The following is a 26,730-nucleotide window of genomic DNA, read 5'->3' as shown; positions in this document are numbered from 1 at the left end:
TGAATTTGATTTTGGGTTTTACCTGACGAGTTATGTATACTAATTAATTCTAGTTTCTAGAGGGAATCATATCGAAAATCCTACAGCATCTTGAAGATATTGCGTATCAATTTCAGTGCTTGGAATGTAAACATCAGCCACTCTGTCGTAGACTTGGAATGCTGCACTCCATAACGCCTATGTATATACTCTGCTATTCATGTATTCCAAAAAGGCTGCGAAGAGGCTTTGATCTGCATGCTCACCACAGTTACATCTGTTCTCACTCCAATCCATTTTTCATAACTCATCACTCTCTCAATTTTTAAGTTTCCTTTATATATTTCTATCATTGATTCACCAAAGGAAGAAAAAGGAACAGGAAAGGATAAAAAAATAATCTAACCCAGCCTCAAAATTTTATTGCTTGAATATCTTATTTTTATTTATATTCTCTAGTTTGATAGATTACTTGCTTCCACTTATACATACATACATACATATATATATATATATATATATATTTGCTAAATGATTTCTCTTAAACGTAACGATCTTCGCAACATTCAAGTACATTTGATCCTCAATGATTCGAAGACCAAATTTTACTTTGTTGTAATAGAGATTAGGGAAAGATTAATATCATATTTGCTTGTTTCTTACCTTCATGCCATCAAGAAAAGAGCGTATAATTAATTTTAGATTTTCTTGGCATGGATTTAGACACAACCACAATCCTAATCCCATTCCCATTAAGGGTTGGTTTTCTGGCGATCCTTCAGCTCCTTAATTAAAGCAATAGCATCTTTATACGATGATCCCCCTTCAACAGCTCTCTTAGCCATTTCTCCAATTTGTCTTGCTTTATTTCTCTTCTCTACAGCCTCTTCCCCGCCACCCATCAGCCTCTTCACTGCTTCCTCCACCTTGTCTCTTCCAACTGCTGCTCGCGGTTCCATGTTCCATGAGAGCCAATCCAAACTCCCCACTTTGAATCCAATCTTCAGGACATCAGTTATCAGTTTCTCATTATAAAATTGCTCTGCTGACATTGGCCATGTGATCATTGGCACACCGCAACTTACACCCTCTAAAGTAGAATTCCATCCACAATGTGTCATGAAACCTCCCACCGAGGAATGTTCTAAAATCAACAATTGCGGTGCCCATCCACGGATTATTAGTCCCTTTCTGGATTCTGTCATCTCTTCTTCAAACCCACGTGGAAGCCAATTTTCTAATTTCTCTTTCCCATTAGCTTTGAAGACTTTTCCAACAACCCAGATGAATGGTTGGTTGGAAGCCAGGAGACCATATGCAATCTCCAGGAGCTGTTCTGGAGCTAAACGAGCTAAGCTTCCAAAGCTAATGTAAAGAACTGAATGGGGTTCTTTAGAATCAAGCCAGCTGAGAATGCTTTGTTCATCAATTGAGCCCTTTTTACCTCTTTCAGCTTTATCAGCAATATTTCTGTTGTATAATGATACTGGCCCTATAAGCCACGCCTTATTCCCCAATTCTTTCTTGAAATATTCTACATAAGCTGGCTCCAATTCATAGAAACTATTAACCACAACCCCGAAACATTTCTCTTGTGATTTTCGCATATGCTGCTGTATAACTCGAAATACTGGAAGCTGAGATCGAGTCAGTTCAATCCGATCAGGAAGACCGGGTACAACAAAAGGCTCATAATCCGAACCCACCATCTCATCAGGCTTAAACTTGGTTATATTTTCTCGAGCGCAATTAGAAAAGCAACCGTTTCCAGTGAACACAATTCTTGGGATATCCAACTCAAGATTGTCAATAGCATCTGCAGCCCAACGATGGAACACATCGTGAACAATGCAATCTGGTTGGCATTGAAGTAGCAAGCTCTTCAGAGGTTCTTGGAGCATGGACGTGTCTGTCTGAGGAGGAGCCGACATGTCGGTGTCAGCTATGTCAACGTTATCTGGTAACTGGAGGGTTTGGATGAAGATTTGGTGACCAGACTGCTGGTCGCGGAGAATGGATTTTTGAAAGGAGAGCGTATGCTTAGCGGTGGAGATGATGGTGGATTTGGCACCATGGGCTGCAAACATCCTGGCTAAGTCTATCATGGGGATTTGATGGCCTCCTCCTACGTAAGGGAAGAAAAACATTTCTACTGGATGTGATTTTGAGTCCATGGATTCAAAGACAATGAGATAGGCAGTTCGCTTTTAGTCCCAGAAGAATCTGGTTAAAGTTAATAAGAACTGAGAAAAGCAGACTAGAGTCTTATATGGTTCACATGGCCCAGAAGCCATAGACTCTTGGGTTTTCAAACTCTCACATTTGACTAAATATCACTACTTTCTCCGTTTCATTATTATGGGGTAGCAAAGAATAGCATTTTAGGATAATAACGAAATGGCTTACGTATGGAGGGATGTCATCCAGCGTGACATCCATCTTATCCATTCAAGCTCCATGTATCAGGTTCAAAGTTCCAATCCACTGTTCTTATTTTTCTGAAAGAAATTGCTTTATACTGAAACTTAAGCTTCTTAAATGTTGTCCGTGGAACACCCAACCTGTCCAACAATGACAGAAGGCAACAGAAAGAGAGTTGGAATGTTAAAAAAATGTCGACAAGGGTGTAGATTATCCCCTAGAAAAAGAAAAAATTGTCGATTATCCCATTGAAAATGCATGAGAGCCTGAAATTTCCCCTGTTTTCCCCTGCCTTTAGCATGCATTCAAGTGTTAAAAATTGTTCTCCGAACTTAAATCGATTGTGGAACTAGATTAGGAGCCAAAAACATTGGAGCTGTGCTTTTCCAGCTCCCACTAAAAGCATTATTAACATTGATAGAACAACTTTGACCAGTGCTGACATAGGAGGAAAATTTGTTAATCTTAGATCTATCATTTGTGGAATAGATAAATTAAAACATACACAAAAAAGATAAATTTAGCATCAGAAGGAAATTTTTACCAGCAACATTGCTAAATGAGATACTTCAATATATCAAATCAATGATATTCATAGTGATGCAAGCTTACATGTATATACTTTTTAACAATTAAATAAAAATGACAGTAAACATAAATATTCAGATACAAAACTTTTGGTTTATGACTATTGCAAAGGCATATCTGATCCTAGCTAATGTTGCCCTAGTTTAACAGGCCTATATGTATAAAAGTTAAACTAAAAACTAGAGGTTGAACCCTAGACAGGATTAAAATTCTCATTTTGCCGTGGAAGTTGTACGTGGCCAATGACCGAAAGGGAGAAGAATACTTGCATGATCGGTATATTGAAAAACAAACTGAGCCATCAATTTGACACCAAGATTATGATCTACTGCAGATCTAGGCATCATGGTAACCTTTCACTAGCACGTTTTATCCGCAGGGCAGCTCTAACAACATTTCCCCTTGTAATGATTCCAACCTTTTAGATTTAAATAGAAATCAATCAAAAAATCATCCATAGCTAATACATATCCTAGAAGCAAATTGTAATAAAGACTATATATTTACAAAAACGTGGAAAGCACTATAAAAATTCTTACCAGCTTGCCATCACTATCAACAACTGGTAGTCGACGATACTTAGTTTCAAGCAATAACCTGATATAAAAACATTGGAGTTAGAACATCCACATAACAAAGCAAATGCATTCAAAAGGGTAAAATAAGATACCTAGCAGCATCTTCCAGGTTTGTTGTTTCACGAACAACAAGAGGTGAAGGTGTCATCAAGTCCCCAACAACTTTTCCATTATTTTTGCTGATCAATTTCTGTATTTCGTTGAATGTCTGCCATGATTACCCAGAATTAGAACAAGCAAAAGTTATACCACACAATTAATAATTACAGAACTCTTTTGCCTGAAAGCAGGCATTAGATATAAAAAGAAGAGAGAGAAAAATGAAAAACAAAAAACAAAAGGCAGAGCAATGGATAATGTGAACATGCCCGGGGGCAGGCACCATATGTTGTTAAGTAATAAATATTATCAGGGTCACAGCAGCAACATTCGAATTTCTGAAATGTAACGGCATTTAGCAGCCAGTGCTTATTAGCACTTAAATAATGCTTCTAGAGATTACACAAAAATTTCAATCGAACCCCAACAATCAAAGAATCAGAAAGCAGAATGCTTACGTACTTTCCAAGAACTATCAACATTAGGAAACATGGTTGTGTCATTTTGACTGCTACCTGATAGTCATAAAATGAACAAATCAGTAGCCATTTCAGAACAATTACAAGAGAAACCAAATTTAAAACCAAGGTGGCAAAACTACATTGCCAGTTAATCAATAATGAGCAACAAAAGGAAACCAATAACATAAAAGGAAATATCTAACACAATTTCAAAATAAAAACTAAAAAAATCATTATATATCATCCAGCTTCCATATGGATACTAGATCATATAAACTAGGAGAACTAATAGGCAGAAAAAATTCATCCGAACTCTGAAGTAGGTGTAGCATTCACCTCTCATTCCATTTCTAAGGCACACAGATCTCAACACATTATAAATATGCAGGATAGAAACACCACACCAACTGAGCCTTGTAATAACTAGTTACAAAGCAACTAATGTTATTTTACATAGTCAAGGAAGCAAAGTTTATAGGTAAAATGGAGTCCGTGAATAATAGTGACTTTACACTCTTTGTGCATATATCAGAATATCAATCACTAACTTTTCAATATAATTTTAATGACAATCTTCTATAACAGCGAGGGCAAGCTGTTTTAAAAAGAGGTTAGAAATTTATCCCAATTCATAAATTTAACAATCCACTAGCAAACGGAAAGGAGAAAAGGCCAATTTAGGAATTAATACTCTTCTGGCACTAATGAAATGTTAGGACGTTAACAATTGCTTCCTTCAATATTTCAAATTGATACCTTTTCGTCCTTAAAGAAACTCAAACAAATAGTAAGGAGAAACACCAAATCAACCCACGAAGTTCAAATGCAGTTCCATAATCATCATATAAACTACCTGAAATAGAGTCAAGTGCCAACAAATCATAATCCGAAACAACGCCAACCTGCAATAACAAAAACAAGTCAGTCTTAATTCGATGAACAAGATGGTAGCTCAAAATTCTCATTCATAGACCATTTTTAGACTGGAAAACAATCTTCTTCTCCAAGAAACAAAGAGATATCCAAAGAGAACATGATCATTAAGAACTGAGCATTTCCCAACTCCAGTAAAAAAAATAGCAACTTTATGCATTCATACATCAATAACAAACCATATGTCAGAATGTCATAATTCTCTCTCTGTCAAACCAATGTCTCCAACAGACATAAATGCTCCTCAGATAAAGAAAAGAAACCAGATCTTAGCCCATATCTCAGGTTAAACACGGGATCAGACAACATTTCTTAACGAGACTAAAAATTATAAATGAAGAAACAGTAAAACTACTTCAAATGTTACCAATTTCCAGTTATCATCAATCACAGGGAAACCAGTAACTCTCTTCTCCACAAGTGCCTCCAATGCTGCAATTACATAATTAAGTAAAAAATTAAAAGTGAAAATAATAATAAAAAATAATAATAATAACATAAAAATGGTAAATAACTAGGGTTATCAAGTATCAGTAATACCTTCATCCACACTTGTTATAGTTTTGACAACATGTAAATCCTGTTTTCTGGTCATAAAATCACCCACCATATAATTTCCGTTTCTTGACTAAAAAAAAACAACACGAAACATAAAAACCCATGTATAAAACAATCTTTTTAACCAAAAAAAAAAACTCAAAAAGAACAAGAAAATAAAAAAGAGGATTACGGGAACAGAGTTGGCGATGAGTCCGGCAGCACGGCGAAAAGAACTTCTTTTTATAATAGACAAAGAAGGTTCTACTTTATGGGAATGATGGTACAAGGCGACAATGCAGGGCTGCTTAGAATGAAGAAAAGAGTTGAAAGAAGGGAATAGCCTCAGGGTTTGATAATTGGCAAAAGAAATAGAGCCCATGTTAAAAAATTTCCAGTGACAGAACAAGAACAAGATCGTGTTACAATATCACAAGTTTGTTGAATTAAGAGAAAGAAAAAGAAAAAAGGAAGTTTTGGGTGTTGAATAATAAATATGGGAAAACTGAAAAGTTGAGAGTGAAGAAGAAGAATCAGGTGATGGGATTATCAGTTGTTACTTGTTCCGCTCAAAAAGGAAAGGAAAGTGTGTTTTTCTAGGGGAGAGAGAAAAGTAAATGGGCGGTACGACTTTTCCCTGTTATTCAATTCCTCAACCAACGCGCCAATTATGCTTTTTTGTCTGGACTCCTCCCGATCTTTACAGATTTTGAGCTACAAGAAAATTGTGAAACATCTTTAATTCACCATTTTTTTTTTCTTTTTGCCATAAATTCAACAGGTTGTTAACTTTCTTTTTCTCAATTAATTAAAAAAAAGATAAAATAAACACGTTTTGGCTTTTATGACCAATGGCAATAGCATTTAAGTAACAGTAACTAAAATTTTGTCTAAAAATTTGACAGAAAAATATTAAAGGTGTACAGAAAATTTTGATATTTAGGATTTATTTTTATATATGAGGAGTTTTATTTTTTCTTTAAGGATTTATTTGTAAAAAAAAAAAAAAGAAAATTGAAGCAAATTTTGCTTCTATGGGTGGCTTTGGACTTTGGACTGGAATGCCAAATTGACAATTACATGCTAGAAAGTCTTAACAATTTTTAGATGTTCGTCAGTTAGTTGCTTCTGGAAACGGACTGCTATTAATCTCAACTGATAAATGCAAAATCTATTGGCTTAAATAAAATTTATTATTTTCGTGAATGATTGGTGTAATTTTTGTTTGATTGTATGATTAATTGGGGAACAACTGGGCTCGCTATCACGTGGTCAAAATTGGCTCCCCTTCGAATTAATGAATTTTCAACTCTTTTGGGCCGTTGAATTTGCCATGTCAAAGTTCAAACACAGTGATTACTCCAATGCAAATTCTGCAAGACGCCCTTCCAATAGAAACCATCCAAACCGAAAATGATGTCAGAACAAAATCATAAAATACCGATATTTTTCTTATTAATATTTTTCTTGTCTTTCTCTTTTTATTTGAAAAATAATTATGGAATTCGATATGAATGCTTTTACAATAGCTTAAAATAATAAAAATAATCAATCTGTTAATTTGAATGTTAAAAAGTTTAATTTTTAAAAATAAAATTTCGATTTCAAATTATATAAATAAAAAAATAAACTTAAAAAAAATTATTTTTTATAAAATTTAATTTAATTTAATTTTAAATTAATCGAAGCTTAAATGATTACGAGTTTTAAATAAAAAATAATAAAAAATAATCTTTGAATTTTTCATTTTATTTAAACAAATCATTATATTTTTTACATTAAAATAAATTCTTAACTTTTAATTAGAATCTAAATAAATTTTTATTTTTTAGTTTATATTTAAATAAATATTGAATATAAATTAAATTTTTATTTAAAATAAACAATTATTTGATTATAATACAAATATAAAAATTTATTTAAAAAATACAATATTTATTTTTTTTATATTTTAACCTTTGCAATGCATACATTGTCAAAATTTTTTAATAGAACTTTAATTATGTCACCTTTCCATTTTTGTTTCATATATCCTATTATTGTCAAATTATCACAAACCACATGTTTTTCACATTTATATAAAAATGATTGGAGCATATAATGGAACAGTTCAAGTTGAGTTTTACATCAAAATAAATATACTTATATTTTATTCTTTTTTATTTCCGACTTTCATTCCTAACCAGTGGATGTGGCAAACCACAATTCAGAAAAGGAGGGAAACCGATGATTGGTCTGTCACTCTCAAGGAAAATGGCCCAATCCCAAAGGGAAAAAAGGCTACCAAAAGATTGGACCACTTAGCTTTAGCTTGCAGCCACATTATTCCAATATATTATAATTTAAGAAGTTTCATTTTTATTAGTTTTATCAGTGATGTCATTTATTTTTGAACTATTTTGCAAAACATTTCACTCAAACAAGTAATAAATTTATGTCAGTTACATTAGTTTTTTCAAAAATCAATGAAATTAAAATATAACGATAAAATAATTTTTTTTTGGTGTAATAGCACCCGACCTAACTTCTTGAAAATTCATTCATTAAAAAAAAAAATAAAACTCATTGAGGATTCATCTAGCCAAAGTAAATGGTATTTTAATGTTATTTTTATGTCAAATTGTTACATCACATATGGTGCTTTTAATTTCGACCGCAAAAAAAAAGTATATATATGCATATAACATTAATAGTATAGGATTTATTTTAATTCAAATTAAATATAAAAATATTTTAAATAAATTTTAAATTTTAACATTTATAATTCATTATTTTATCTTTATGATCTCCGATTTTGTGTAAAAATAAATATGAAAAAATTGGCTGCCTTCTTAAATATTTAACATTAATTAATAGATAAGAAAATAAAAATAAACTAAATCACACCCAGGTGCTTAGTAATTATGATAACAAGTTATTTGCTATTGTGTAAAAAACTTTGCACATTTTATCTATGCATTTTTTTATAAAATTTTAATGATATAATAATAATAAATAAATAAAATTTACCTTATTTATCAAACCAATTTGTATTTTACTTTGTATCACTAATGACTTGGTTTGGTTTACGATAGTAAGCAAACATTATAATTATATACATACTAGAAAAATTATATGGTTATGATTAAGTTGTAATTATTTTATTTTTATGAAATATAAATTATTTAAAATTTTTAATTTAATAAATAAATTAAAAATTAATTTTTTTTGTAATTGTTAGTTTTTTATTTTTGAAAAATATAATATTCTAAAAAATAAAAAATTTGATACTATGATTGTGTCATTCAATCACAATTAGATAGGTATTGATTTTTATTTTTAATAAAAGATATCATTTTAAAAAAATTTATATAATTTAAAGTCAAATTCAAAATATATATACGACAATTTAACGTATCAATACAATATTTATTTATTACTAACATTAATCAAATATCAATCAAATCTTTTTACTAATGAAATCAAAGATTATTAATATCATCACTCATTTAACTTATTTTTTTAAATAAAAAAATAATTTTAATATAATAGAAGAGATATTTTTATAATTATGATATGTGAATATTATAATAATTTTGATCAATAATAAAAAAAATTATATAATTATAATAAAAAATATTATAATAATTTTGATCAATAATAAAAAAAATATAATTATAATAAAAAATATTATAATAATTTTGATAAATTATGATAAAAAATTTTCAAAATTGATCATAAAAGACAATTTTAATTGATTATAAAAAAGGCATTACAATCCATTTAAATACCTATCATTCAATTATTACGTAATTAAAAAAATTATCATCATTTTCAAAAGGATTACTTTCGTTTTATTGTATAAATTGCACAGATTGTATAGATATATTTGAAATTTTGACAGAAAGACAAGTTACCAATCTTTCTCATCACACGCGCCTTTTAATGAAGGTGATGCACCTCCAAACTCTATCGTTGGCGTTGTTATCTTTTACCCCGTCATTTTGGGCCCCACAAATATTTCCCCAAAACCAAATCCAACGGCGGAGATCTCGTCCTAGTAACCACCTTAGGGTTTTTTCAGAAAAAAACCTCCTCTCTTTGCGGTTGCTGCTACTCCTTCGAAACGTCTCCTTTCTCTCAATTCTCAACCTCATCTTCTCACGCGCCGCCTCCTTTTCCTCTTCAGCCAGCGGCAAATATCCATTTACCTTTCTTTCCCTTCCCTCTCCTCCCTTTAAAAAAACCAAAAAAGAAAAAGTACAAAAGAAAAAAAAGTTTGCTTCTTTAGGAAGGTTTATCAAAGCACTTGGGTTTTAGTTAATATCAGTTATCTCTCTAGGTTTTGTTGATTAATAACAAGAGGAGAGGGAAGAAAGAAAAACCCAAAAAAAAAAAGAAAAAAGAGAAAACTTTAAAAAAAAAAAAAGGGTTTTTTTGGGTGCGTTTTAGTTGTTGTTTTAGAAAGATGGCACAGGTTCAAATTCAGGGGCAAAATGTGAGTATCAACAATGGAGCTGGAGGGGGGAATAACCAGTTTGTAACGACGTCGCTTTATGTTGGGGATTTAGATTTGAGTGTGACGGAAACACAGCTTTATGAGTACTTTAACCAGGTGGGTCAAGTGGTTACGGTTCGTGTTTGCAAGGATTTGTCAACCCGGAGGTCTCTTGGTTATGGTTATGTCAACTACAACAACCCTCAGGAAGGTTAGTTTTCAGTTTTATAAGATTTAGGTTTTTTTTTTTTTTTTTTGTTTTTTTGGTTTTCCTTGCTAAGTATTCTGTCTAGTGTAGATTTGTTGATTTTTACTTTCCTTTATTTGCCTTGTTTAATAATGGATTGTTGCTTTGATTGGTATTTTGAATGGTTTTACAAATGTAATTTGACTAATGATTTAAGTTTTAGACTTACTTTTGCATTTTCTTTGGATGAATTATGAAAGGAAAGAAAAGTTTATGTTGCTTCAATTTCAAATTGATGATACCTTTTTTCCAGTAAAAATTTTCAAGGGCACATTACATTATCAAGCTGATTTAGGCAGGAAATGAAGATGTAAGTTTTGACTGTGTTCTCTGACGTGTAAACTTTGTTTTTCACATGAATTTTCACTGTTGATTTTCTGCTTTAGATGAAATCTCGACTTTTTATTAGAAAAATATAGCAAACGTCAGTTTGGCTTGAATTTCTGTGTATCAAGGAGCCAGGAACTTTGCCTCATGGAGCCTTCTTTGATACCAAGTAAACTATTAACTATATACTTAATGTTGAGGTGCATTAAGTGAGTATTTATATGCGGATTTTTCATTCCTGTTTATTTCCGTTTCGGCATATCTTCCCATACCAACCCATAGAAGCCATGTGGTGATATGTACTTGGCCTTTTTGGGTACCCTGTTATGGGTGAAGGGAGAATGATTAGCTAGAGAGAAAATAGGAAATGTAATATTGTAAGTGCTTGTGAAATAGACAGAAATGAAGAAAGTTTATAAAGATAAAAACAGCAGAATGTGAGATTGTAGCCTATTGGAAAGAGAGCAATGCACAGTATATCCTTACTTCCAAATGCTTCTATGTTATCTTCTCAGGCTTCCTTGTAAATCATCAACCAAGTTTGTCTCTATCAGCAAGGTGGAGTTGGAGACCAACTCAAGCTGTGGCTTTCCATATTAGTACATATTTTTTGAAAAAAACTTTACTAATATTTTGCCTTCACTATTGATCCCCAGAAAAAAAAATGTTTGCCCTTTATTCTGCATGACATCCTCTTCTGTTTACTTACAGCTGCAAGGGCATTGGACATTCTGAATTTCACTCTTCTAAATGGAAAGCCTATCCGGATTATGTACTCCAACCGCGACCCTAGTCTTCGTAAAAGTGGCTCTGGGAATATATTTATCAAGGCAATGAAAATTTGACAATCATGTGGTTTCATATGCAGCTTTGTTTTATAAATCTGTGCTTCACAAATCTCATATGGTTTATTTTATGTTTGTTTTCTGTTCTTGTTGGATCTGGCAGAATTTAGATAATGGCATCGACCACAAAGCTTTGCATGATACATTTTCTGCATTTGGAAACATTCTCTCTTGCAAGGTAGCCACAGACCCCTCTGGCCATTCAAAAGGTTATGGCTTTGTACAATTTGACAATGAGGAAGCTGCCCAAAAAGCAATAGAGAAGTTGAATGGTATGCTACTGAATGATAAGCAAGTGTATGTAGGCCCCTTTGTTCGAAAGCAGGAAAGAGACACTTCTATTAGCAAGGCAAAGTTTAACAATGTCTATGTAAAGAATCTCTCAGAATCAACAAGTGAAGAAGATTTGAAGAACATTTTTGGTGAATTTGGTCCAATCACTAGTGCTGTGGTGATGAGGGAACCAGATGGGAAATCCAAGTGCTTTGGGTTTATAAACTTTGAGAATGCAGATGACGCAGCTATTGCTGTTGAGTCCCTCGATGGAAAGAAATTTTATGATAAGGAGTGGTATGTTGGGAAAGCTCAAAAAAAATCTGAAAGGGAGGTTGAACTGAAACTTCGATTTGAGCAGACAATGAAAGAGGCAGCGGATAAATTCCATGGTGCAAATTTGTATGTTAAGAATTTGGATGATAGCATAAGCGATGAAAAACTTAAAGAGTTATTCTCTCAATATGGTACCATAACATCATGCAAGGTTTGTTAGCATGTTTTCTAGAATAGTTAAGTTCAATGGATTCTGGTAATCGTTTGACTGAAGCCAATTATTTAATTTAACAGGTTATGCGAGACCCTAATGGAATAAGTAAAGGATCTGGGTTTGTTGCATTTTCAACTCCAGAAGAAGCATCTAGAGCTGTAAGATGACAATGCTGTCCTTACTCTCATGATCTTATCATAAGCTAATAGTTTTTCTTATTATGACAGCTTGTGGAGATGAATGGCAAAGTGGTTGTAAGCAAACCTCTCTATGTGGCACTAGCTCAAAGGAAGGAAGATAGGAGAGCTAGGTTGCAGGTTTGTTCTCCTGATATTTGCTTTGAGCCTGGGGCAATAGGATGGTTTTGATTCTTTGGTATGCTAAAGCATGTAATTGGCTTTTTACAGGCTCAATTTTCTCAAATGCGACCAGTTGCAATGGCACCTGCACCTCGTATGCCAATGTACCCACCTGGTGGTCCAGGTCTTGGGCAGCAAATATTCTATGGTCAAACACCTCCTGCTATTTTTCCTCCTCAGGTAACTATTTATTTTGCATTTTATTTCTTGGCATCGTTAGTCATAGAAGTATATTTTAACTTTCTGAAGTAATCAATGTATTTGTAAATCTGCTTTAGAAATTTATGGACCTTTTATCTTCCACCAGGCTGGATTTGGATATCAACAGCAGCTTGTCCCTGGTATGAGGCCTGGTGGGGCTCCCATGCCAAATTTCTTTGTACCAATGGTTCAGCAAGGCCAGCAGGGTCAGCGTCCTGGTGGCAGAAGGGCTGGGGCCATTCAGCAAAGTCAGCAACCGGTTCCATTAATGCAGCAGCAGGTTTGTTTAATCACTTCTTGGATTTTGTAATATCTTTTATAAGTATGTTCATATCTGTAAATACTTCATCTGATGGTTCATTTAAATACCAGATGCTACCACGAGGGCGGGTCTATCGCTATCCATCAGGGCGTGGCCTACCTGATGTTTCAATGGCTAATGTTGCTGGAGGCATGCTTGCTGTTCCATATGATATGGGTGGCATGCCGATGCGTGATACTTCACTTTCTCAGCCAATTCCAATAGGAGCCTTGGCGTCAGCACTTGCAAATGCTACTTCAGATCAGCAGAGAACAGTATGCACTGCTTTGCTTTATTTATTTGTTATTTCTATGTTCTGTATAGTTATGCTGTTCAAGTTTAGATTATACTTGTACCACATTTTAGTCAATTTTAGAAGGGTTAATTACAAAAGTTAAAAGTTACGTTGAAGAGTATGATACTCTAATATTTAAAAAATATAGGGTTCCCCTATTGAGATGTGAATTTTTACTAGTAACATTTAATTTCCTTCTTTCATACATTTAAATGATACTAAAAACTTGCTGTAGTGTTTTTGTAATTATTCCTTTTTAAAAAGATTCAGTGCAAGTTTCTGAAAATGGATAACTTACACTACTATTCTGGTTAAGTGAAATTTTTACATTGGGTTAATATGTGTAGATGCTGGGGGAGAATCTCTATCCACTTGTTGAACAGCTGGAGCCTGATGCAGCAGCTAAAGTGACAGGGATGCTTCTGGAGATGGATCAGACTGAGGTTTTACACTTGCTTGAGTCACCTGATGCTCTAAAAGCCAAGGTTGCAGAAGCTATGGAGGTTCTGAGGACTGTTGCTCAGCAGCAGCAGACTGCTGGTGCTGCTGATCAGCTGGCTTCGTTGTCATTAAACGACAACCTTGTCTCCTGAGTTTGAATGCGTGCTAGAGTTGTCTCCTTAAATGCTATGGTAGTGTGGCCCTTGTTGAGTTCAAATGAATTGCTTCATTAGGAGGATAGAGCTGGTTTGATTCTATACTTTTCCTAGTTTGTTTCGGAACTTCAATACCGTCACTTTAATGCTTTATAATTTATTGCTGTGACTGAATATGCACTTTCACTGCCTTCTATCTTTTGGATTGAATTGATTGTGTGGTTTTTGGGTGAAAAATTTTGCAGATTCATAAGCTGATTGTGATTTAGATTGATATTACTTTGGTTTTCATTGCTTTAGAAAGGAGCATCATGAGCTGATTCTATCCCTATTAGCAGTATGATCATTTTTAATGGAATGAAGAGCTGTGATTTGAAAGACTGGACCCATTATTAGATGTTTTTTCATTTATACTGTTGTGGCAGCTGTAAATAGGGACTGCGGCCCAATCCGGCCCTTGTAGGTTTCGATTTTTAAGGTCATTTTTTTTTTTAATCAAGTTTTGGATCGGATGGATAATAGTAGAAAAATATCGGGATCGGAATCGGATTGTAGATAAACCTACGTCGACCTAATATATAACAAAAATTATTTTTTAATTATATATATTCATATTTATTTATATTTATATTTACATTAAAAATAATATTTTATTAATTTTGGATTGGATCGAATTTAGTATAATTTTATATATTATCAAGTTGGGTCAATTCGGATATAAAAAAAAAATCAAATTAAATTAGATTCAAGGTAAGTAAAAATTTATCTCAATCTAACTTATTGTCATCTTTTAACTGTGAGAGTAAATTCATTTACAGTCAGGCAGATTACAAATATGCCATAATAATAATAATAAATCATTTACAATAAATAAATAAATAAATATTTTTAAAAGTCAAATTAAATCATTGCAAACCCGAACAATACTTTTAAAATCTTAGTCAAATATATCTTATATTGAGATTAATAATATATTAGAACCAACTATAAAGTAGTATGATAAATGTGTATAATTTTATCTCAAATAATTATTATATGATCTCGCGAGACTTTTCGTGAAATCTTAATATATTTTAATGATAATCACAAGATTTTTACTAAAATCATATTTATTCACCAAAAATCAAATTTATAACACTGAAATATTTAAAACAAACTCTATCAATTTATTATAAGTTAATATTTAGTGGTTGTGGTTAAATCATCTGAAGGTTTAATGGTAACTGTCAGAATCTGAGTTCATGAGTTTTAAACTCATAATTAGTAAGTTTCAATAACTCTTACGGTATGTTTGGATTGAGGAGAGAAGAAGAAAAGGAAAGTAAAGTAAAAAAAACAAAATTTTATTTCTTTTGTTTGGATAAATATTTAATTTAAAAAAAAAAAAAGAGGTGAAAACCAAATAACTTTAGATTTTCCTTGTAAATCCAATTTTTGTAATATCCCAATTTGGAGGAAAAGATAAGGAAAATGAAAGTTGAAAAAAAAATTTTATAAAAAGATTATTATGTTCATGTTTTAATTAATACTAAAAATCTAATAAAAAAACTTAAACAGATCATAATCATCTTATAATTTTTTTCAAAACTATCTCTTTTTTCAAGTAAATTTCATATATATCTTCCAATATTAAAATTTTTTATAATTTTTGGTAACTTGATTTTGATGAATGATTGAATATAAATAGATATATTTTTTAGGTTTATGAGATGTCAGATTAGCTCAAAATTCATCAATGCATATTTATAAAATATTTTTTCGTTTTACTTGATTAAAAATCATTGATATAGTAGCAATTGTGAGGCCAGATAAGATAACAAACATATTATAGTCTAGGAGTACTCTAAAATCATAGGTAATAAAATGTTATAATTGAAAAAAATTATTATAATGAATAATTTCATTTCTTTTTTACTATTTATCCAAACAATGGTTGTTAAAATTCATTTCCTTTCATTTCCTTTCATTTCCTTTATTAATTTTAATTATCCAAACAATTTTAATTATCCAAACAAAGGTTATATGTATCCTTTCTTTTCCTTTAAAAAATTTTCTTTTCCTTTCTTTTATTAATATTTATCCAAACATAGCGTTAAGATCTACTAAAAATCCATTGTGATTGAGAATAAAAATAGAGATACTATTTTTATTGATAGATAATCTTTTACCTTGTACAAATGGTTAGATTAAAAGTTAGGATATGAACCTCTTTAATATATTATAATTTAATAGTAAATTTCATTTTTATTAGTTTTATCATTATACTATTGATTTCATTAATTTTTGAAAAAAAAATATTGAACTATTTTACAAAACATTTCACTCAAACAAGCAATAAATTTCTGCCAATTACATTATTTTTTTTCAAAAATCAATGAAATTGAAATATAATGTCAAAATAAAAAAAATTGGTGTAATAGCATTCGATCTAACTCTTGAAAGATTCATTCATAAAAAAAAAAAATCTTTAAGGATTTAACTAGCCAAAGTAAAGGGTATTTTAATTCCATTTCTATGTCAATTTGTTATATCACATGTAATGCTTTTAATTTCGACTGCAAAAATGAAGATATTTATTATTGAAAATTGAAAAAGATTTTCTTGCATCATCTACTTGAACATGTTGGGAAGAACATTCTGTGTCGAGGAAATCATGAGTTAAGAAGGAAGTTCAAATGAAGCATAGGACATATTTTCAAGAGTTTGGTCAGGAGTGGAAATAGAAAGAGTAGCAACTGTGGTGGTGGTTGTTTTTGGCTTTGGGCGTTGAGAAAGTGATTGTTTTACAATTCTTTTGGGTTTGTTTTCCATTGCCTATTTTTCTCTAAATCTGTGTATCCATTTTTCAATAGTGCTAAAATAAGGTTGTTCTAAGGGAAGAGTATAAAATGGTTGTTCTGAAAGGGGTGTGAAGAATGGTTTAGGCTGGGGGTATGAAGTTATAGTTACGGATAGAGGTGTGAATATTGGTGTGGTTGGTTTTGGTTAGTATTGGTGTGGTTGGTTTTGGTTGGTATTAGGGTGAAGAAAGGTTTTGGAGGTAAAGATGGGGTGTAAGCTTGATAAGGAGTATCATGCATTCAATGTTAACTGGAGCAAAAATACTTAAAGTTTGTTGTTGTTAAAGTTTTTGATATAGTTGATTATGAAGATCTACAAGTTAAATCTTGAGACTTTTCATCTTTATTTCTCTTTCAACAAAAGCTTAAGTGTAACCATTTTTGCTTTCAACCAATTGTTTAAGCTCTTGATCTACAATAATCATTTTTGCTTGAATATCAAGAATAATATTCTAAAAATTGATGAAATTTTGGTCAAAATGTTGGCTCACTTGTTTTAACTTGTTTTCTATTTTTTACAGGGCTGAATTCTAAAAAATAGAGTTTTTTATTTTCTAATTCAATACTACTTTTACTTGAGAGATTATTTTTTAATTTTTATATTCATCTCTATCAGTAAGGTTTGAGATTTTAGAGTGTGTTTGTATTGATTTTTTATGAATTCCTAGAGAGAAAGAAATTATGCATCATAAAAATAAAAAGATCTTGTTGGCTACATCATGTAAATCTAAATAAGAGGTTGACAATTCTCTAGTTGAGTTTTCATTGGCTGATGTTTCTCTTTAGCCTCTTCTGCTTTATTAACTTGGTGCTTTAGCTTAGCTTTTTTTGCTTCTTCTATAACAATGCAAGTAAAACTAACCACATACCAAGGTAAAGGTTTTCTTGGTTGAGGTTTTGGCTTTTCAGGTGTTTGGTTTAAGAAATTTGGCTAAGAGATAACTGGCCTCTTGTATTTGGGATAAATGATATAATAATCAAACTTTTTCAATGGTTCATCAATGATATCTACTTTAGGGCCATCATTTTCAAATATTTCTTTCAGCTTTTGTTGGAAGGATTTGTGTCTTAGTTTTCTTTGATCATCATCAAATAAACTTTTACGTTTGTCTTTTTGTCATCATTTACAACTGTAATCAACATCCCAATAGCAATGCAATTCTAGAGATTTGTATGTATATACATGTAATGCATTACGTTTGAAATGTGTAACTGCTATATTTGATTCTTATTGACATGGTTGCATCATGAATTGTATAAAAAAGATAGAAGTTGGAGTAGGAGTTTCTTTTTACTTGTTGTGATAAAATTTGATTGTGACAATACCAGATAGGTTTGTGGTATAAGAGGGATCAAAGTGTTGGATGGGTTCATCATGTTTCCAAAGCTTTTGATAACTTATTGTCCATGACTTAAAAAGTAGGATAGCAAGTTCATCATTTGAAATCTATTTTGGAATGTAAATGCATCTGAGTCTCTTGTCAATAGCTTATAACTTTACAAAGACTGCATCACCAGAGTTAAGCAAAAGAGATTTATGGCATAAGCTTAGATTTTGTATGTCATCTGATAGTGAAGAATTACCTGGATTCCTTTCATTTCAGTTCCAAAATTTGAACTTGAACTATCAAATCATCTAAAAGAGTTAGATCATGTAGATACATGTTGTAGTTGAGAAATACTGTGAAAAAATAGTTTTCGCATTCAGAGTCATCTCAACTATGCTAAGCACTGTATATTATAACCTTTGAATGTTGTATCCAGCAAAGCTATTATGGTATAAGCAAGAATACTATTTTGGCCATGAATGCTCAACATTATCTTGACAGCACCAAAGTGGATGTGAATGTATCATTGATCTATCCACTACTTTGAAAATCTTGAGGGAATTTGAATAGTAACAAAGTGCTCTTGAGATCCTAAAGGTAAAATACACTGATCAAACTTGAAGGCTAAACATATTCTTTTAAAGCTTGATTTTTTGGTTTGAAAAGAGTCTTTATAGATTTAAGGAAGAAAAAGTTTTAGAAAAAACATTAAAAAGATTTATAGGAAAAAGTTATGTTTCTTGGATTTTTTTTATTTTTTAGAATATAATTGATTTCATAAAGAAAATCTAACTTAGAAGAAGATAACTTTATAAGTACAGGAGATGGAGTAGAAGGTAAAGAAATGAAGATCTAAAGGTTAAAAGATTGAATCAGATCTAGTGTTTAACATATACATAAGAAAAAATCTTTTGACTACCCAATTCTACCTAATATAATTATAGAGATAATAACTTAGTTTCTATATGGCTTGAAGCTCTGATACCAATTAACGAGAATCGATTGCTTTCTTTAACGAGATAATAAACATAAACAGTCCATAGTTCAGGCATAAGACCAAGGTATTCTAGTCGATATTCAAGATTAAGCTCTCTCTTGGTAAGATATTGAGCAAGGTAGCTTAATTTTTATAAAACTATGCCTTTCACTATAGTAGCCTATTTCAGTATTCTTTGGTATAGTAACTTTTTTTTTTATTGAGTGGATCATTGATTTGTGTGACAATTCTATAATAATTTTGATGCAAAAGGTCCATAATGCTATGATAATTACAGAGTATACTAACTTGTATCACTGTAAATCATGACATAAATGACTAAGAGATATTTTTAAGACTAAGATTGAAAAAGAAAATAATAGCCAAAAGGGAAGAAGTTTAGAAACATATACTTATATTTTACAAAAGTTTTCTTACAAAGGGGTTACAAGATAGTCTTTTAAGTAATGTTGATCCTGCCTTCATAAGGAAGGGGTTACAAACTTATATAGGAAGAAAAAGCAAATGAATAGCACCTGACATAATGACTAGGGTCATAATACAAATAAAATAACTAAAATCACTTTAATAAAGTAGCTTTAATAGAAAAAAGATATGTTTATTTTCCTTTTATCAAAGTGCTTCACAACTTTATTAAAGACATAAAGAAGACTTGATACAAAGCTGACATAAAGTTGATGTTGATAAAAGCTAATGTTGATTTGTCAACACCAATTTATTAAAGACATAAAGTAGACTTAATACAAAGCTGACATAAAGTTGATGTTGATAAAAGCTAATGTTGATTTATCAACACCAATCTTATCTTGTCATAGTAGAGGCTACACATTGAACAAACTGAACAAAATTGCATGTGTAATTATACATATCTTAGACTTAAATAGGAAAAACGTTCATTTTGATCATCATTTGAAAAGAGAGCATTAGAAACAATGCTTTGAAGAGAGGTTGAGACGGGAGTTATTTGCTTCTGGGATAAAATCATGACCAAAATTCTCTAAATATTAGTCTGGATCAAAGTTATCATCTATATCAAATGGATCTTGGCAGTCTTGCCAGTCTGATTCTTTAACAATTTTATAAAGTTTCCAATATAGTTTCCATTCAACTAGACTAGTATGATTAAATTTATATCTTGTATCTTTTGGAAAGGGTTCTTGCCATGCACAATTAAATCTAATCTCATAAATCTTTTTATCAATTTTGAGTTGATAATTATATTCTGAGAGGTAGTTTCCTCATGGTATGTCATTTTAAAGTTTTGGCCAAATTTGAAGAAGCAATATTTGGTTCATTTCACATATCTATCTTTGAAATTTTATGTACTTTTGAGGGGTGATCAAACATGAAATTTGACAATGAATAACTTTGTGAGTTATAAATTACCATATATAAAAAGTATTGAGGTTGATTTTCCAAGTAACTACAATGCTTAAAAAAGATTAAAATAATATGGGGACCAAGGAAAACTTTATTATATCTGCCATAGGTCTCTATCTAGTGTATCCATATGGGAATAGGTTTGAACCATTAGAAGAAAAATACCACATGAAATAAACTGTTTCTTTTAGGATCCAAAATGGGTCAAAAAAATTTAAAGGATGGATGAAAGGGTAATCTGGGTGTATAACCTAGAGATTGTATAGAGGTGTCTCTAAATCTATGAAGTATTTTAAACTAGTACTCGAACGAAAGATGTGGGGCTTTAACATTAAAAGATTTGATTGCAATCAGTTTAGGTAACTCTGGAAGGAGTTATTCTACTGAGAGTTGAAAGAATTCATTTAAAACATTAAATTCATCATCAAGGTGAGGTTTTTTTATGGAAGGAGTTGAAGATGAAGGTTGGAAAGATGATAAGCGATTCATCATTGCAATAACAAGAATGATCTTCAAAGTATCTGAAGGTCTTGGAGGTCTGGATAACATCTTTAGAAGAACATTATCATTTCTTTTGATATGTTTCTTGGTGAAGGAATACTTCAAAAACTATTGAGATAATTTGAGCAACTAAGCATTAAGCATATATTTTTTCTTGAAATTAAACATCTAGTTAAAGGTTGATATGTCCAATTTAAGAAGGAAATGGTAACTAATGAGGTGAAATTCAAATATTTGGATATCATATTTCATGCTAAAATCTCTTTTAACGTAAAGTGATAATAGATTTTTGAATTTTTGAATCTACTACTTTTGTATCCATAAATTTTTCTTTTCTCATTTTTTTTCAAAAGTATTGCAAACCAAAACTTATCACTTACATATACGTTCAAAATTATTTTTCCATATGAAGGAATCTTTAAAGCTAAAATAGACTCTAATTGGTCCTTGAGCATTTTTATTGACATTGTATACTTCTAGGACCATTTAAGAGGCTCTTTTTTTAACATCTGTATAAGAGGATAAGTTATTTGAGCAAGATTTAGAAGAAATTCATTTATGTAGTTTACTATTCTAATTAAACTTGTTTTTTCAAAAGATTTTCATCAAGAAAATCTTTAGGTGCCTGTGCAATATGGGGTTGTATAATATACCATCCATCTTTCAAATGCATGTCGAGAAAATCAATTATGTTACATCAATGGTCATCTTTTTTTTTTACAACTTTATTTCATACTGTTGTCCTATTGACTAAAATTTATCAAGTAACTGTGCATGAGTTGTAATATTTGAAGAAAAAAAAAGATATCATCAATGTAAATAAAGGTATTCTCTAAAATTGGAGTAAATATTTTTGTCATCGCCTTTTGAAACAAAAAAGAGAGCTATTTTTAATCCAAAAGGCATAACTATCTATTAGAAGTGATGTTGAAGAATGTAAAATATTGTTTTGTATCTGTCATGTTGATGTATATCTAGTTGCCAGAATCTTGTCTAGAGATTAAATTTTGATAAAAGTTTTGCCTATGACAAATTATGGAATAACATTTTCCTATGGAAAAGAGAAAACTTATCATTTACAAAGAAAAGATTAAGAGGTTTGTAATTGATAACCAATCTTAATTTTTCTCTAACTTGTTCTGATATTTTATTCACATAAAATGCTTTATATGTTTACAGTGAAAAAGTTAGTAGAATTAAACCTTGAGCTTGGAGTTGTGAACATTCTTCAATGGCTAACTTTAAGTGATATGGATTCATGCTTGAATGACTAGCCTTTATTGGATTGATATTTTCATTTTTTTAAAGGAAGAGTGATGAAGAAATCAAAGTTTTTCCACATGAGTTTTTTGCATTATTGGAAGAATTTTGAGTGAGAGTTCACACATGAGATCTAGATTAACTTTTACCAAATTTTTTAGAACAAATCTATGTAGTAATAATGAAGAAATTAGGAAGGTGTTTCTATGCCTAGAAATAACCTTCAAACTTGATACCTTTTTCACTGAGCTTTAAACCCAATATATTGGTAATAACATCAAAACTAATAACTAAGTTTTTCTGTGAAAGTGCTAATCCTAAGATCCTTTGAGCTATTTGACATCCTGAGAAGATCTGGAGGGTTACAGGATAACTGATAAAATCTGTAGAGAAAACATTTTCATCAACAGTTTTAAAGATTTTTTTTGTCTTTTCCAAAGAAATTTTGGTAGGACAATAATGTTGGTTATGGTTTAAGCTGCACTAGTATAAAAAAAAAAATAGTAACTTTTATAGGAGGTTAGTGTTTATGAATGAAAATTTGAGCTAGAGCCAGAGGTGTCTATGGAGGCTGAATGATTTGAATTTTCTAAAGTTCTTGGGTTGACATATAATCAAAGCATTGATCATCATCATTTTTTGAATGGCCATTTGAACTTGTGTTTGAACTATCATTAGTATATTGCTTGATCATAAACAACAACTAAGGAGATTGCTTATCATCAAGAGAAAATACTAATTCAAGGTTATCATTTGAGAGATTAATACCTGAGATATTTGTAATATCATGTATCATCTTTGTGGACATTTTGTCAGTCTTAGGGTAATTCTGTGCAAAATGTCCTGATTTTCCATAAAGAAAACATTTATTATTTTTTTTTCTTTGGGTATCTTTTTTTCCTGCCAAACTTGAATTTCTGAAATCTTTTAGATTTTTTGGGAATTTTGGAAAGTTTCTTATGTTTGGAAAACTGGGAATTTTTTGGATGTCTTGTCACATTGAACTTTTTGAAAATTTTTTTTTCTTCTGATGGTAAAGACATGAGAAGTTTTTAGAAGAACATTTAATCTGTAAACCAACTAAAGAATAAGAGCATGGTCCATCCATCTTTCTAGAGTTATTCACCAAGTTTGCAATATATTTGTGCTTTTTGCAAATCTTGGCAAAGGCTCTTATCATAACCTTGTAAATATCACCAAGGTTCATAGTTTTCAAATTAAGAGATCTAAGATTAAGTTAAGTCCTTATCTACTGAGCAAGTTCTTCTTGAATAGAATTGAGGAAAACTTGTTTCAGATTAACATCATCTAAACAACCAAGGAGATAAAAGTATTAAAAAAACTATTAGTAGTGTTTGTCAAGATCTTTTAGATAGAGTGAATAGCATTTTAACTTGAAAAATTATTCTTTGATCTTATCCATTCAATGAGCTTCTTGTCTATAGAATATTATTGAAAATTGAGATACAACTTTTGTAATTATTAGGCATTAAAGAATCTGTAAATATCTGTATTTACCAATACTATCTCAAAAGTTTTAAAGTGTTTCAACTAGTCTTGAGACAAATCTTATTAAAACCATATTCATCATAACATTGGGATTGGAATGTAATTCAACAAATCTCCATGCTAAGAATTTTTAAAATCTTGAAGGTCATTTAGAAGGAAGAATGTCATCAATTGTGAACATTAAAATCTGGATGAGGATGCGAAATTTTAGGCTTAAAAAGGACGAAGTTGTTGTTGGTCACTATTCATAGGTTTTGGGTTGTAAACTTCTCGATTGTCGTATAGAATTTCAACTGTTGGTTTTGTTATGAAAATTTGTGGGAGGACACTCTCATTTATTGTTGAGACACTACCAATGTCATTATCAGAATATACTTCATCAGAATGATTTACAGAAGGATTAATATGAACACCTAAAAAATCTCAAACCTCATTGATAGAGGTGAATATAGAAATCAGAAAAGAATCATTAATAGCATAGCAATTCTTTTAAGTCAAATTAAATATAAAAAAATTTGAATTTTTAATTCTAGCATTTATAACTCATTATTTTATCTTTATGATCTCCAACTTTGTAAAAAAATTAAATATGAAAAAATAGGCTATTTTTTAAAATATTTAACATTAATTAATGAATAAGAAAATGAAAATAAACTACAGCACATGCCAAGTGCTTAGCAATTATGATAACAAGTTATTTACTGTTGTGTAAATAACTTCGCACATTTTACCTATGCATTTTTTAAAAAAAATTTGATGATATAATAACAAAAAAAATAAAATTTATCATATTTATCAAATCAATTTAATATAATTTATAAAATGTTAAATTGTTAATTTTAATATTAAATTTTAATTTTTGATACTCAAATAAAAAATAAACCAATTTGCATTTTACTTTCTATCACTAATGCCTTCGTTTGGTTTACAAGTATAAAGAAACATTATAATTATATATATACTAGAAAAATTATATGGTTACAATTGACTTGTAATTTTTTTTATTTTGATGAAGTATAAATTTTTTAATTTAATAATAAATTAAATATTAAATATATTTTTAGTGTTTGTTAGTTTTTTATTTTTAGAAAATACAATTTTTTAAAAAATAAAAAAATTGATGCTCTAATTGTGTTATTTAATTACAATTGGATATGTGTTGATTTTTATTTTAAATAAGAGAGACTACTTTAAAATAATTATATAGATTAAAGCCAAATCTAATAATACATATATGACAATTAACATACCAATACAATATTTAACTATTACCAATATTGATTAATTATTAAATTTAAATCTATTAACTCATGAAATAAAAAACTCCTAATATCATCACTTATTTAACTTAATTTTTTAAAGAAAAAAACCAACAATTTTAATAAAATAGAAAAAGTATTTTCGTAATTATGATAGGTGGATATTATAATGATTTTAATTAATAATGATAGAAGAGTATTTACATAATTAAAATAAAAAATATTATAATAATTTTGATCAGTTACAATAACTAAGATATTTTAAACATTATGATAAGAGAATTATTATAACAATTTTGATTGATTATAAAAAAAAATTACAATCAATTTAAATATCTATCATTCAATTATTAAGTAATTAAAAAATATTATAACCATTTTCAAAGGGATTACTTTTGTTTTATTATATAAATTGCATAGACTGTATAGATAAATTTGAAATGTTTTATTATATAAATTGCATAGATTGTATAGATATATTTGAAATTTTGACAGAAAGATAAGTAATGATTTCATACCATTCTTTCTCATTAGACCTTGTTAAATATTCTACTTAAAATTAATTAGCAATAAGTAAAGGTGCTCAACCTGAATATAAGACTATAAGATATTGGTGAGATAACCTATTTTAATAGGTTTTCATCACGTGTAGGCAAAGATGAAAAAAGCCTTCCAAGTAACAAATTAAGAAAGGTCAACAAAAAAAAAATCTTGACTCTGTACTATGTCAAGCATCCAACTTAAAACCAATTAACAGTAAGTGGAGGGATCCAACCTAAATATAAGATTACAAGATATTAAAAATTTATTAGATATGAGATAACTTACTTCAACATACCTACATGCACCTTTTATTAGTGAAGGTGATCTACTTCCAAAATTTGTGGAGTAATTTCAAGGATAGTCACTGAACTATCATTACATTCTCAAATTTGTCATTGAATTTTAATTTATCCCAATAAAATTATTGAAATTTGTTAAGTGTACTAAATTTGGTCACTTAACAGGTTTCATCCAAATCACTAACAGAAAAATAACATGGCTACTACAAAAGTTGCTACATAAATTGTTAAGTAATAAAAAAATCCATGTTAAAATATAATGTTTCTCTTTTTTTATTCTTTTTTTTAATTAAACCACAATCATTGGCCAAAACATTTCCATTTTTTTTCTTGGCTTCCATTTTCCTTCCTCTCTTTCGATTTTGTTCTTTATTTACATTTATGGTTTGAGTGAAAATGATTGACTACCATGGGTGAGTTGTGATAATGATCAATGTTGAGAAATCAACATGCACAAATAGCACACACAAACAAAATAGTAAACTCAAATCAAGAATAAGAACACACAAATATATTTGTTTCGGCCCAACTTAAAATAGCCTACTCCAAACCTAATCCACTATTAAATAAATCTTTACAACTAAGAAACTTTTAGAATGAAAAAAGTCACCAAAAACTCTTTACTCAAAACTTAACCCAAAATCCAATTACACCATTTTAAAGGCCTACTCACCTAGCTATTCTCTTGGTTCCTAACTATTTGGGATTACTAAGCTAAAACCAAAATATTTTATTTATAAGGGTGAAACTCCTTATACCTTTACTAAACTCCTAATATGGGATATAAGATAAACTCAAACTCATAAC

At 30.3% G+C, this 26,730-nt stretch overlaps 3 protein-coding genes across 6 annotated transcripts; 1 reads left to right on the top strand and 2 right to left on the bottom strand.

Annotated features, from left to right (window-relative positions):
* Nucleotides 1-502: 502 nt before the first annotated feature.
* Nucleotides 503-2,153, bottom strand: LOC111308964 (abscisate beta-glucosyltransferase-like). The gene has a single exon (XM_022907685.2). It carries the CDS (start codon nt 2,151-2,153, stop codon nt 732-734), a length of 1,422 nt encoding a protein of 473 aa, XP_022763420.1. The 3' UTR covers nt 503-731.
* A 147-nt stretch (nt 2,154-2,300) lies between these two features.
* Nucleotides 2,301-6,184, bottom strand: LOC111308965 (CBS domain-containing protein CBSX2, chloroplastic-like). 2 transcript variants are annotated; one of them, XM_089746839.1, is made up of 8 exons: nt 5,790-6,184; nt 5,600-5,687; nt 5,427-5,491; nt 4,980-5,028; nt 4,128-4,180; nt 3,659-3,774; nt 3,528-3,585; nt 2,301-2,540 (listed from the first exon to the last, which is right to left on the bottom strand). In XM_089746839.1, the coding sequence occupies exons 1-8, from the start codon at nt 5,976-5,978 to the stop codon at nt 2,514-2,516; spliced, it is 645 nt and encodes a 214-aa protein (XP_089602965.1). In that variant the 5' UTR covers nt 5,979-6,184; the 3' UTR covers nt 2,301-2,513. The 2 variants fall into 2 exon arrangements, with proteins under 2 accessions (XP_089602965.1, XP_022763421.1); XM_022907686.2 differs by lacking the exon at nt 2,301-2,540 and adding an exon at nt 2,953-3,406 and having other exon boundaries at nt 5,790-6,169.
* Nucleotides 6,185-9,684: 3,500 nt separating this feature from the next.
* LOC111308959 (polyadenylate-binding protein 8-like) lies at nt 9,685-14,244 on the top strand. 3 transcript variants are annotated; one of them, XM_089746830.1, is made up of 10 exons: nt 9,685-10,284; nt 11,163-11,205; nt 11,359-11,477; nt 11,596-12,252; nt 12,336-12,413; nt 12,483-12,572; nt 12,663-12,794; nt 12,922-13,095; nt 13,188-13,391; nt 13,759-14,244. In XM_089746830.1, the coding sequence occupies exons 3-10, from the start codon at nt 11,418-11,420 to the stop codon at nt 14,002-14,004; spliced, it is 1,641 nt and encodes a 546-aa protein (XP_089602956.1). In that variant the 5' UTR covers nt 9,685-10,284; nt 11,163-11,205; nt 11,359-11,417; the 3' UTR covers nt 14,005-14,244. The 3 variants fall into 3 exon arrangements, with proteins under 3 accessions (XP_089602956.1, XP_022763415.1, XP_022763416.1); XM_022907680.2 differs by having other exon boundaries at nt 11,163-11,246; XM_022907681.2 differs by lacking the exon at nt 11,163-11,205.
* Nucleotides 14,245-26,730: the final 12,486 nt, after the last annotated feature.

This window comes from Durio zibethinus, chromosome 2 (assembly GCF_047325235.1).
Source record: "Durio zibethinus cultivar Kanyao isolate XHJ-2024 chromosome 2, ASM4732523v1, whole genome shotgun sequence".
Lineage (NCBI taxonomy): Eukaryota > Viridiplantae > Streptophyta > Magnoliopsida > Malvales > Malvaceae > Durio > Durio zibethinus.
This window is presented reverse-complemented; position numbering and strand designations above follow the sequence as displayed.

Excerpts from the sequence above, each read along its gene's own strand:
- LOC111308964 (XM_022907685.2), bottom strand. The coding sequence starts at position 2,153 with ATGGACTCAAAATCACATCCAGTAGAAATGTTTTTCTTCCCTTACGTA.
- LOC111308965 (XM_022907686.2), bottom strand. The coding sequence starts at position 5,978 with ATGGGCTCTATTTCTTTTGCCAATTATCAAACCCTGAGGCTATTCCCT. Across the intron at positions 5,029-5,426 it reads TTGATGATAACTGGAAATTG|GTTGGCGTTGTTTCGGATTA; the intron begins GTAACATTTGAA and ends TTGTTATTGCAG. Across the intron at positions 3,775-4,127 it reads ATGTTGATAGTTCTTGGAAA|ACATTCAACGAAATACAGAA; the intron begins GTACGTAAGCAT and ends TAATCATGGCAG.
- LOC111308959 (XM_022907680.2), top strand. The coding sequence starts at position 10,044 with ATGGCACAGGTTCAAATTCAGGGGCAAAATGTGAGTATCAACAATGGA. Across the intron at positions 10,285-11,162 it reads CTACAACAACCCTCAGGAAG|GCTTCCTTGTAAATCATCAA; the intron begins GTTAGTTTTCAG and ends TTATCTTCTCAG. Across the intron at positions 11,247-11,358 it reads AGCTGTGGCTTTCCATATTA|CTGCAAGGGCATTGGACATT; the intron begins GTACATATTTTT and ends GTTTACTTACAG.